Here is a 12625-nt window from a genome sequence, read left to right as displayed (position 1 = left end):
AAAATAAGCATTATATGCTTGAGTATGTAATCATCCATGCATTGTTCTTGTCATGATTAAAATTGAATAAAGTTTTGTTTAAACCATAGGGACCGTGCTTTCTCACTGACAGAGTCTGTATACCTTCTTGTCTTTTTAGCGGCCAACGATCCCCAGTTTTTAACTGTTTCCAGCTGCACCGTGTCGTTGTGGTTGTAATCCTACTTTAAGAATTAATCAATCATTCTTTCACTCACTCGTTAAACACTTACTCACTTACTCACTCACTCACTCACCAAATCAATCAATCAAACAATCAATCAATCAGTCAACATGAATATTGCGTAGTCGGTGGAAGATGCTACATGTGAATGAATGTATGAATCTGCATATAAAGAATCCGTGTCCAGGAAGTGTTCTATATTATTCACCTTTCCATAGCAACCACCTGTCTATAACGATATCTTCTGGTAGGTCACGTGGGTGGTCTTTATAGACAGGTTCTACTGTGTTACAGTTCAAGGGTGCATATAAGTGCGGGTGTCCGCATGAAGTGGCATACAGAAGCAACAACGTTCTAGACTTCAAGAAACTCTTAAACAGATTTACCGTCGTAGCGTGAGGCTATGTGTGTGTGTGTGGGTCGGGCATGCGTGTGCTGCGCGCGTGCGTGCGTGCAGTGCGTACGAGTTTGTACCTTTCTTTCTGGTTTATACACACTTACAATCAATAAAGCTCCTTTCCTTTGCCTGAATATTTTTTTCCGTCAGCCTCTTCTGAACATGTTTGAATTTATAAAAAAAGAAAGAAAGTATTACCCCAAGATTAGAAAGTGCGTTGTTGCAGAAATATATTTGAATCAATACAGCACACAAATTATGACGCCTGCAGGAAATTTGTGCAACATGAAAAGCAATTACCCTCCTGTTATTACTCCAGCATACTGCATTGAATCACACTTATCCCCTTGGAGACGAAGTTAGGCTCCCTGAGCGGTGGTGTACTGAAGATTGTAACTTGTGCAAGTTTGATCGCAGAACTGGAGAGCTGCCAGCGTGAGATTACAGAGCCAGACAAAATGCCTTTAGAAGGACGTATGACATGTAGACCTGGATTCAAGCAAGATCCATAATATACTCGCACATTCTTTTAAGGGGTGGGATTGCCATCAGCCGCTAAGGTTTAGCAGGGTGATTTAGCCATGGAAATGTCATATTTTGTTTATATTGTATGACACACACACGAATGTATGTATGCCATACATTTACGCAAAGAAGGTTGTAATACTGAGGCAATATTGATTCGGGGTAAGTTTCAATGTCAAAAATCGCTCTCCTGCCATAGGTGCTTATATGGATCCCTCAGATATCCAGTAAATTTCAGAAAACTCTCGATTAGAGAAAATGAGTTTTGTGACCCTTCGTCATAAGTGTTTGAACTGGTGTGTTTTTCCCTCACCTTTCTGGTGTTGTGAAACGTTTACGGACAGGATTTTTCATGCCACTCATAACCACTCATGATAAACCCGTTTGTCAATATATCAATAATGGAGCATATCAAACATCGCACTTGTGTCATATTCTAAGCAATATGACAAACATGTCTTTCTCCCGCAGCTGGCTAAATTGCTATAAGCTAGTCTGCCCGCGCACAACCTTGAGGAAACGTGTTGTGTCAAATTTGACGTTAAGAGGCCTGCGCAACGTTCGCTTTCCCGTAGCCAAGACGCACCTGCAATGATTTTCTTAAATATGCATCACAAGTAATGTTAAATCAAGTTGCTGGGAGATTGGTGACGTGTACCGCCTGGATAGACATCATTCATCACCATCACCATCACCACAATCACTGTATACCTCACCTCTGTTTCATGCTGCGTTTCGTCAATCTGACATTGTCACATACCAACCTATGACTGTATTGTGTGTGTGTTTTCAGTGAGCGTGGTGCGCTGTGACGAGAACGAGTACCGTCTGATAAGGGACCTTCTGGTTGGCTACGACAAGCGTGTGCGGCCCTCGCGCAACTACACCGAGTCCCTCAACGTCACCTTCGGTTTGGCGCTGGCGCAGATCATTGATGTGGTAAGTGAGGTAGTGACTTGCATGACGTCACTTGAAACGTTTTTGGGAAGGGATTGTGGTATGCTAGCGCTGACAACTGGCATGTTGAGTGAAGTAGTCGTTAACTCATATAACGTCCTTTGCTAGTTCTGTGGGAATGGGAGGCGCTGATAATTGACGCGATGAATGACCTAACCACTTGTATTATATCACGGGGAACGGTGTAGATGAATGGGATGCGTTGATCGTTATAGTGTTAAAGAACAAAGTTACTTGTACCTTGTCATTTGAACGTTTTGTAGTAATGGGTGGCGCTTCGCATTAACCTGGTGGCTGAGCCACTTTCATGATGCCAGAAAGATTGGTGTTGTATTGTATTGTGTTGTGTTGTGTTGTGTTGTGTTGTGTTGTGTTGTGTTGTGTTGTGCCCTTTGCTGAACCATGCAGACGAGTTGTCAAAAAAGGAGCCATACTCCAGAAATATATCGTGAATTCAACCTCGGAGTTATTCAACGCATGGTCAGCCACACTAAATGAAAACATCCCGCAACTTAAAGGCACAGTGCTTCTCGCGTTTCCTTGCACAGACCCCCTTGCGCTTTCAGTCAGGCTTCAAACGTGTATATGCATTTAGAAAATGGTCAAGTTTTATTGCCTTTCTTGCAATGAGTCGAACACTGCCATCTGGCGAGGAATTACTTGTTATCATTGTGCTGGTAGTTTAGCGTTAGACGGGAAAATCCGAAGTAAGCGAGGCGGAAGTACACGATCAGGTCCCGCACATGAACTAATTACGTCAAAAGCCAGCATGAGGGGTCGAGTAGTTAAGGTGAAGGCATTGTGTTTGATTACTAAGACATTTGTAATACATAGTATTGTGTTCAATTTTAGCATGTCGCGCACAGTCTTTATCCCCGGATCGTGATGTTGGGAAATGTAAATCATATTGACAAACCGCACAAAGTTGTGTTTGGCTGGCAACACTAAAGGTATGTGTAATCATCTGTGGGATAGTTGTGTGAAAGTTTTGATTGTTTATAGCCTCATCTGCGACACAAAAACAAATCGTTGCTTCAAATGTGCTGTGAAGCGCGCACCCCATCTTTAAAAGAGGACCCCACTGATGACAAACTCCGAACACGACACAGTAAAGTCAAAGAGAAAAGGCGAGGTGGACGATGGCAGCCAATGATGGCGCTAAGGCCCCGCAATCCCACAAACCAATCATACAGTTAGAGGGCCCGCCCAACACGGATTAGAGCTGCCCCCGGGGGTAGGGAGCGCGCACGACGCAGGGAGGATCAAGTCTAATGTGGGGGATCAGCGGTGTGGCGGGCAGGGGGAGCCGAGGTGTCGGCCTTCATTTGCTGAAGCCAGCATAAGGCTCGAAGTTTTACGGTGGAGGTGCTGCACTGCATGCCAAATTGATGTCTGCCTCTATCAAGCCTACCCTACCCGAACCGCTTTTCACATTTACCTCGCTCTCTGGCTGCTCACTGTGAAATGAAACTTAGTGCTGGACGGACGTTGGCCCCAGACCTAACAAGGTTTGGGGTTGAGATAGACCAAAAATCGAATTGGTTGCGCCTAAACAATCATGCCATGCTCGTGAAGCGACTTCCTCGCGGCAGTTCCGCTCATAAAATTCAACGTCTCGCGGACGTTAACTAGAACACCGCAGAGGTCAGGTAGCAGAGACACTGCGCAATAGAGAAGCCTTCCTTTTCTGTTAGTGCTTCGTACAGCTAACCCTACGGAATAAAACTATGCTATTGTATTGGAGCTATTCAAGTCGTTCAAGTCGACTCTCGCTCGCTGAGATACTTCCGGCCAAATGCCTACTTCTCCAGCAAAATACGTCACAGCTTGGCTGTTTTTGGACCCAAAATTCAAGAGACTTATCAGGGAAGTGAGCACGTATAGAGGTACTCTGGGCACTATAGTCGCTGACTTGGAAAGAATGAAAGCTGGTGACAGTTTAAACCTCGTTTGCTGCTCTAGTTATTTGGTAATGTCCACGATGTCACGAAACGACCGACATTGAATCGCTGATACTTCTTGTCGATTCGCTCAGCCGGCATCGTAATCAAGTTGCTTTTTTCTTCTCCATTATGTATCTGTTGTTGTTGTTGTTGTTGTTGTTGTTGTTGTTGTTGTTGTTGTTGTTGTTGTTGTTGTTGTTGTTGTGGTGGTGGTTTTTTCCCTTCTTCTTCTTCTTCTTTTTCCTCTTCTTCTACTTCTTCTTCTTCTGCTTCTTCTTTTCTGCTTTTGAGAATTTTTTTTTTTCGAGTCACGGAAACTGATTTCTAGTAGTGTATTTTCTGAAAAGGATTCACGATTCCATATCTACATTGCAGTAACAACAGAAAAATCAAAAACAAACCACAGGTACATTTTCCTAAAAATGGATTCTTGTGCCAACCACTGTGACATTATCCTTGGTTTCCAAAGTGGACGACTTGTAGCTTGTGACTAACAGACATTGTGCGAAGCAGAAGAAGAAGAAGAAGAAGAAGAAAAGAAGAAGAAAAAAAGGGGAAGAAGACTAACTAAAGGGCTAGAAATTGCCTGCATTTTGGAGTAAAGTCTTCAATTCGCTATGTCCGAATGGTTTGCAGGTTTCATTCCACTTTCTGCACTCTAAGTTGCCCATCTGAGAAAGGCATTCATTGGCGTCTACTTTGCTGATAGCGGGGGGAAAAAACAGCTATTGGCCTAAAGAGTAAATCTCAGCTTAACAGCTGGCAAGGCAAACGACGTGGACCTTTCCCAAACAGCCATTACTGTCCCCGCGTCCCAGTGGGACCTCTGAGCGGCATGGAAATGACAACGGTTCTAAGGGATCACGCAGCAAGGCCGTTGGGGACAGCAGGAATGGACGAAATGGACAAAACAATCACAGTGAAATGGCTTTGGGAAGGAAGGCGACCAAGTGTCAGTGTACAAAACGGTCCTTACATTATCTGAAGAAATACTGGATACCAACGTCAGTGTTTTGTTTTGGGAGGAAATCGACCAAGTGTTGGTGTACAAAAGGTGCAGATATTGTTCAAAGAGATACTGCTTACCAATTTGATTGTTTTGTTTTGTTAAAACGCCGGGCCGTCTTGCTAGCTACGTCGAATTCATAAAAGTGAATGAAAAAAACCGCGCGCGCGCGTGTGTGTGCGTATGTGGGTGCGTGTGTGCGTGCGTGCGAACGAGCGTGCGTGTGTGTGTGTGTGTGTGTGTGTGTGTGTGTGTGTGTGTGTGTGTGTGTGTGTGTGTGTGTGTGTGTGAATTAAAAATGAAAACTCATTTCCGTAGGAGTGTATTCTATTATCTGTAGTTGGCTTACACATATACCCTCCTTTGATCGTGTCTGCATTCACACAAGGACTGCTATTACACTTTCTGTCTTTTTACATTTAGTCAAGTTTTGACTAAATGTTTTAACATAGACGGGGGAATCGAGACGAGTGTCGTGGTGTATGTGTGTATACATGTATGTATGTGCGTGTGTGTGTGTGTGTGTGTGTGTGTAGAGCAATTCAGAGAAAACTATTGGAGCGATTTTCATGAAACTTCACATGAGAGTTCCTGGGTTTAATATCCCCAGACGGTTTTTTTTCATTTTTCCAATAAATGTCTTTGATGACGTCATATCTGGCTTTTAGTGAAAGTTGAGGCCGCACTGTCACGCCTTCAATTTTTGATCAAATTGATTGCAATCTTGGTCAAGCTATGCTCGACAAAGGCCGGACTTTGGTATTGCATTTCAGCGCGGAGGCTTAAAAACTAATTAATGAGTTTGGTCATTAAAAATCTGAAAATTGTAATTAAAATTTTTCTAAAATATTTTTTTAGAAAACGATTCACAATTAACTTTATCTTATTCTTCATCATTTTCTGATTCCTAAAACATATAAATATGTTATATTCGGATCAAAAACAAGCTCTGAATTTTAAAAATAAGAAAATTATAATTAAAATTAAATTTCATAAATCGATTTAAAAACAATTTCATCTTATTCCTTGTCGGTTCCTGATTCCAAAAACATATTGATATCTCTTGCTAGGATTAAAAACAAGCTCAGAAAGTTGAAAAGAATAGAGATACAGAAAAGCGTGCTATCCTGCTCAGCGCAACCGCTACAGCACTGTACTGGCTTGCCAATTTCACCGCCTTTTCCACGTGCAGGGGCCTGACGATAATATACGGCCTTGGTGAAACAATGCAGTGAGTTCGACAGATTGACTAAATGTAGTAATTTCGCCTTACGCGACTTGTTCTCATTGTCTAAAGTCAAGGTACGTTTTGCGCAGACTGGAAATCATTTACTGATAATATTTTGGAGATTGACACAGATATCAGTTACGAAATAAATTCAGCGAAAAAATTACTCTGAGCAAGAAAACACCCAGCTTTCAATTTGTTAATTTTTGTATTTTGTATTCTCCCGTGTAAAAGGACACTGGAAGGCTGTATGATGAGTGTCAAGATGCTGGTACACGTAAAGGAGTCTATCTTTAATAATGTAGTAGGCTTTGTTTGGACCTGAGTTGTTAACTCGGATGCCATGATGCTTTAAAACAAATTTCCATATTATTTATGGACAGTACAAGTCGTATTTCTAGTCAGTTCATCCTGTTCTAATGTTTCACGAATGACTAGATCTACCACGTGCTGGGGACATGGCGGACAAGGTTTAAACTCGCGGTCGCATTCTTTGACTGAACAGCTGTAGTGTATGCTATTTTCAGTGAGACAGCTAAATACATTTGAAATGCTTCTCCACTAAGTTAATCTCGACATTATGTTCACTCAGGACATTGACCTCACCTTTCGTATAACATCGCCTGTTGTGTGTGTTACCTGTGATTATCTCTGTGTTTTAGGCAGTCGCTCGAGATGTGAGAAGGAAGTGGTCAGTTGTAACATTCTGATCCATCGCGGTGTCGTTTCTTGTAAAGAACTGCACATGCTGGGTGTTGAAAAACACCATTGCCAAAAATGTGGGTTTAAAAAACACAAAGAGTCCTGCATTGTTGCAAAGTGTATCAACTGCAAAGGTGACCACTCTGCCACCTACCAGGGTTGCCCTGCCCTCAAAGAACGCCAAAGGGCCAACAAAACACGAGGGACAGCATACATGTCATTTGCACAGGCAATGCGGAGAGCAAAGCAAGAATTGATGGAAGAAGATGAAAGAAGGGCCATGCAGGTACCAAAACCTTACCCCTCACCAGCAACATGACCCTTCTTGGCGCCCGGAAGGGCTGTTACTACCTATCAGGACTGACTATGCTGACGCAGTGAGGCATAACAGCATTGCAGGGAACCAACAGCCCCAAGAAGGTCCCAATAGACAAGTCCATGACAAGGCGACAAAGAAAAAGTTGCTTCCTCCCTCAAGACGCCCAGCGAGGGGCTGGAGGAAGAGGAACAACAACACATCCAAAGAAAATCAAGAAATAAAAGAAATAGGACAAAACGAGCAAAAGAATAGAGACCAGTACAAAGTGTTACCATGGAAGTGGGGAACCATTCACCCCCGTGTCAAGACAAAGAACCTGATGATAACATGCAAGAAGATGATCTGGTAAAACGGCTACTGCCACAACTGCGCCAGAGCATCCAGGGAGACGTCACTAGAATGACTGAAAGTGTGTTTGAGAAACCCAAAAAGATTGAGTCACGGCTAACTAGACTGGCATAGTCTAAGCTGGATGCCCAGCCAGCAGCACCTATCAGTGAGGACCCGGCAGCTTTCGCTACCAAGGCCCTAACTATGGTTCCATGTGTGCAGTGCAGATCTCCATGCGGGGAAGGAGGCCACTTAAGCTAGTGAACGTCTACTATCCCAGCGGCTGCAAGGCACAGGGTTGTACCGATTGGCTCACTCAGCTCTCGTCAGATTCGGGCAGCTGGGTAGTGATGGGGGATTTCAACGCGCACCACCGGATGTGGGACGCTGACGCAGAAAGTAGCCCCGACACTCAGCTGGCTGAAGACATCAGGATCTCAGATTTGGTGCTACATGTACTTAATGATGGCACGGCCACCAGACAAGCCCAGCGACAAAGAGACAGATCATCTGCAATTGATCTTACCCTGGTTACCCCCGAACTTGCCCTTACCATAGACTGGCAGGTCTACCCCAACACACTCGGATCTGACCACTATCTGATACACGCGACCATCCATGAAGCTGACCCTGATCCTGCTGAAGTTGATCGTACACCAAAGTACATCTGTGCCAAAGCAGATTGGGAGAAGTTCAAGAAGACTCTGACACATATATGTGGAGAGACTGAGTTCAAAGACAATGACATAGACCAGTATTATGGTAACATCAGACAGGCCATCCTCAGTGCAGCTGACCAAGTTATTCCAAAACGCGCTTCTGGGCCTCAAAAGAGAGAACAGGCACCTTCCCCCTGGTGGAATGAAGAATGCAGAGCTGCGGTGCAGCGCAAACAGCGTTTTACAAAAGCATATCAGAAGAATCAGTCAGCCTCCAATAAAACAGCCCTTGAAGAAGTTGAAAAGGAGTGTGCTGCGATCAAAGAACAGGCAAAAGCAGACTACTGGACAGATTTCTGTTGTAAAAAGGTGCATAACCAAGGAGACGCGTCCCTTGTATGGACCAAGCTGCGAACATTCAAAAGGAAAGTGTTCTTGCCTGGAAAACCTTTGCTGAACGGGAATGAGTACACACAAAGTAATCTTGAGAAGGCCGAGGTGCTGGCTGAGATCTTTGCAAAAGTCAGTCAGACAGCTCATATGCCACAGTCGCTCGCTGATTACCGTCGAAAGGAAGAAGATAAATTCGGGCGAGCAGCAGCAGACAACTCACTGCCAATAAACCAGGACCTGGGTATCAATGAGTTGAGGAAGGCAATTCAAGGAATCAAATCCGGAAATGTTGCAACCGGCTTAACTGAGACCCCATTTTATACAACATGATACGCCGGTTTCCTGAGCCCATGCTGGAAGTGCTGCTACAGTTTTACCAGCACTGTTGGGCGAGCTCAAAACTTCCCTCAGCCTGGAAAAACGCTTTGGTGATTGCTCTTCCCAAAGACGGTAAACCCCGGCACCTGCCGACAAGCTACCGCCCAATTTCACTCACACCTCACCTTGGCAAGGTAAACGAAAGAATTGTAAAAAAACCAGACTAGAACACTTTCTTGAAAGGAACAACATTCTTCCCCTCTGCCAGGCAGGCTTCAGAAAGGGTCGAGCCTGCATGGAGCATGCGGTAAAACTTACAGCCCACATCAAGAAGGCTAAAGCACGAGGCAGAACAGTGCTGGCAACCTTCTTCGACATTAAAAGAGCATTTGACACGGTCTGGCATGGGAAGCTAATTCAGAAAATGTCCAACATGGGGATCTCAGGGCGCCTGCTGGAATTTGTCCAGGAATTCCTCACAGACAGGTCCATGGCTGTTAGAGTGGGGCAGTCCATCTCTCAAACACATGTCCTAGATATGGAGGTGCCTCAAGGAAGGATCATTTCCCCCATATTGTTCAGCATCATGGTCCACGATGCAACAAACCTGAACCTCAAGGAGGTCTCATTGTCTCTGTTTGCCGATGACATGGCCCTCTGGGAAGCAGTCAACTGCAAGTCAGAAAGAACAATCAAAACAAAAATGGGGCAGTACCAAGCAAAAGTCGACCAGATCGCTGACTACATGCAGACGAATGGCTCTGAGCTATCTACCGAAAAAAACGTGTTCATGGCCTTCACAGGAGTGCAGCTTGTCAAAAGGACATGTTCCATTACCATAAATGGGGTGCAGCTGGTGCCAGCAGATAAAACTAAGTTCTTGGGAGTGACACTCACAAGCTCTCTCAGGTGGGGCCCACACATAGACTCACTTGTGAGAAAAGCTCAACGCTATCTAAACCTGATTAAGGTTCTGAGCAGAGAGTCGTGGGCAGCCGGAAAACCATTGATCCATCTTGTCCGTGCCCTTGTTCGGTCGCGCCACAGCTACAGCCAAGAGGCTTTCTTTGCAGCTCCTGACAGTCAGTGGGTAAAGCTAGAAAGAGTAGAGAGAGCCGCTCTCAAAGTGGCGCTGGGGGTCCCCAGATCGGCAGTCTCCACTCTACTTTACCAGGAAGTGGGATGGCTGCCACTGAAAGAGGAATGCCACCTCGGTTGTGCACAACTGGCTGTCAGATTACACTGTGTCCCAAACACGGCAGTGGAAGTATTTACCCCAGACATGGGAGATACCGACCACATGCAATACAAAGCTCTTGAATCCAAGACTCATACCAAACCAAACAAATACATACCAAACAGTGCTCCCATGTGAAGGACATATGGGAACAGAGTGGCATGTCCAAGGAAAAGCCGGTTACAGGTGGTACTCTTCCTTACCCTCCATGGCTGCTTGAAGCCCCAAATCTGATCATGGAATATGGAGACGGTCTCAAAAAGGCTGATGACCCATTGGTGCTAGCCACAGTCGCAAAAGAAAAGATCGATCAACGATTTAAAAGCCACCTACAGGTCTTCAGAGATGGTTCGGTCCTGCAGTCAGGGGAGATTGGGTGTGCCTTGTCGATCCCTGGACTTGATATAACACGAAAATACAAGCTGTACAAGGGGATCAGCATCTCCTCTGCAGAGTTATTTGCTATCTCCATGGCCTGCACACTGATAAACGATCTGCCACCCCCCCCCTCCTCGTTGCAAGCACTTGCCAGGGGCGGATCAGTTGCTTTGTAAGGGGGGGTGCACTTTGAATCGAAAGTGAATGTGATGGGCGCGAAGCGCCCGAATTTGCTAGGGGGGTCCGGGGGCATGCTCCCCCTGAAAAATTTTGGCTCAAAGAAGCAAAATGGTGCCATCTGGTGCCATTTGAACTTATAAATGGTCATAGAATCAGCTTTCCAAATTTATTTTTTATTTTTTTGCTGGAGGGGGGGTGCACGTGCACCCTGTGCACCCCCCCCTCGTCCGCCCCTGCTTGCAAATGGCACCAAGAACAGAGGAGAGATGCAAATTGAAATTCATTTCTTAGCCCACCAAATTATGACAAAAGGAACAGACTTTTCCCTCACGTGGCTGCCATCCCGCACAGGAATCCGGGGAAATGAAATGGCGGACAAAGCAGCAAAAGCAGCGGCTATGTCAACCATGCCAATGACAGACATTCGGCTCTCCTGCCAGGAAGCCAAACAGCTGCTAACCAAGCTAAAAAGAAAGGAAAGAGAGCAGACTCTGTCACAAACATGTGAAGAGAGAGGATGGATACACCTCCCCAACAATAGGAAAGGGCACCACCTCCCACTCCCCCCAAGACCCATGAGCCTGTTGCGTCGCTTGCGCACGGTCAGCAGCCGCATCTACTGGGACAAGGTAGTCTGTCAGTGTGGCAAGACTGGCCACCTCACACACGTGTTTGAAGGTTGTGACACTCTCAAGGAAGAGATGTCTAGTCTCATCCGCTACAGAAGGGAGAATGCCCTCAGTCTGGGAGACTTTCTCCGCCCACACCCATCACTCGGAGAGAAACCGATGATGGTCTTGGTCACCAATCTGTTCACCTCAACTGTTGCGAGCTGGTTCTAGTGTGCTTGCAGCAGACCCAGCACAGCAGGCTTGCTGACACAGATCCACTTCTGGAATCTTAAGCTAAATGTGCATCAAGACACACATTTTGTAGTCTTGGCATCCTGAAAGGCAGAGGCCCCAACCTGCAGGTTTGCTTCCATACCAAAAACGCCTCCAGACACGGGAACTTGGGAGCTTGAACCTCAGAAACCAAATGTGCCTCCAGGCACACAGATCCCTTTTATACGGCCGAGGCTGTGGCCTCTAAGATTCTCTTGTACCAAACCGCCTCCTGACTCTGCATCAGATTGCTTGCGCTGGCATCTGCTTACATAGAGCCACATAGTGACTGCCAGCTTCACGGTAATGCATACCCCTAGCGCGGCTCTGCTTGGGGGGGAATGTTCTGAGCAAAACACTATGTGTTACTCCATACCCCCCGCCCTCCATGGAACTTCTTGACCCCAACATATTGGGTGGGGAGTTCGCCCAGTCGGTAGAGGCGCTGGCTTTAAAACCGGTTGTTACTATCAGCGTGGGTTCAACCCCCAGGTTTGGCGCGGGATGTGTGTCCCAGAGTTAACTTTGTGCAGACTCTCCTCGGTGTCTGAACACCCCCGTGTGCACGCATGCGCACGATAAAGATCCCAGGGTCACAGCGAAAGCCTCAGGCCTTGGAAACACGAATACATGCATGCAAAAATATGAAGCCCCGGTGTCCGTTCAGCCTGCAGCCCATAAAGTAACCATTTCAGCACTCGTGACCCAAGACGACTCAACCCGGTCCCTAGCCCATTTCAGGTCTCCTCTAGCAGCCGGCAGCCAGCTGTCTTCAACCCCCCCCCCCCCCCTCCCCTTGCATTTTTATTTTTTATTTTTCATACAAAGCCGGGTTTTCCCGTGTAACATGCCCCTAATGGCTTTGCTGTGAGGGCGTAAAACTTACATTTTCTTTCTCGGTGTTGAACGTAGCAGTGATGGAAAAAAATTTAACTATATTATTTAAACTTGCGCGCCATAGATAAAT

General features: G+C 45.8%; 1 protein-coding gene across 1 annotated transcript in view; it reads left to right on the top strand.

Moving 5' to 3' along the window:
* The window catches only part of LOC138983146 (neuronal acetylcholine receptor subunit alpha-10-like), a 74210-nt gene that overhangs the window by 23700 nt on the left and 37885 nt on the right, over nucleotides 1–12625 (top strand). Inside the window, exons 2-3 of the mRNA XM_070356554.1 lie at nucleotides 1017–1073; nucleotides 1918–2063. Of these exons, the coding sequence (XP_070212655.1) occupies nucleotides 1017–1073; nucleotides 1918–2063 (203 nt within the window). The remainder of the gene's footprint in view (nucleotides 1–1016; nucleotides 1074–1917; nucleotides 2064–12625) is intronic.

This window comes from Littorina saxatilis, linkage group LG12 (assembly GCF_037325665.1).
Source record: "Littorina saxatilis isolate snail1 linkage group LG12, US_GU_Lsax_2.0, whole genome shotgun sequence".
In the NCBI taxonomy this organism is placed as follows: Eukaryota; Metazoa; Mollusca; class Gastropoda; order Littorinimorpha; family Littorinidae; genus Littorina; species Littorina saxatilis.
Note: the sequence above shows the minus strand (reverse complement) of the source record. Positions and strands in the feature narration are given on the sequence as shown.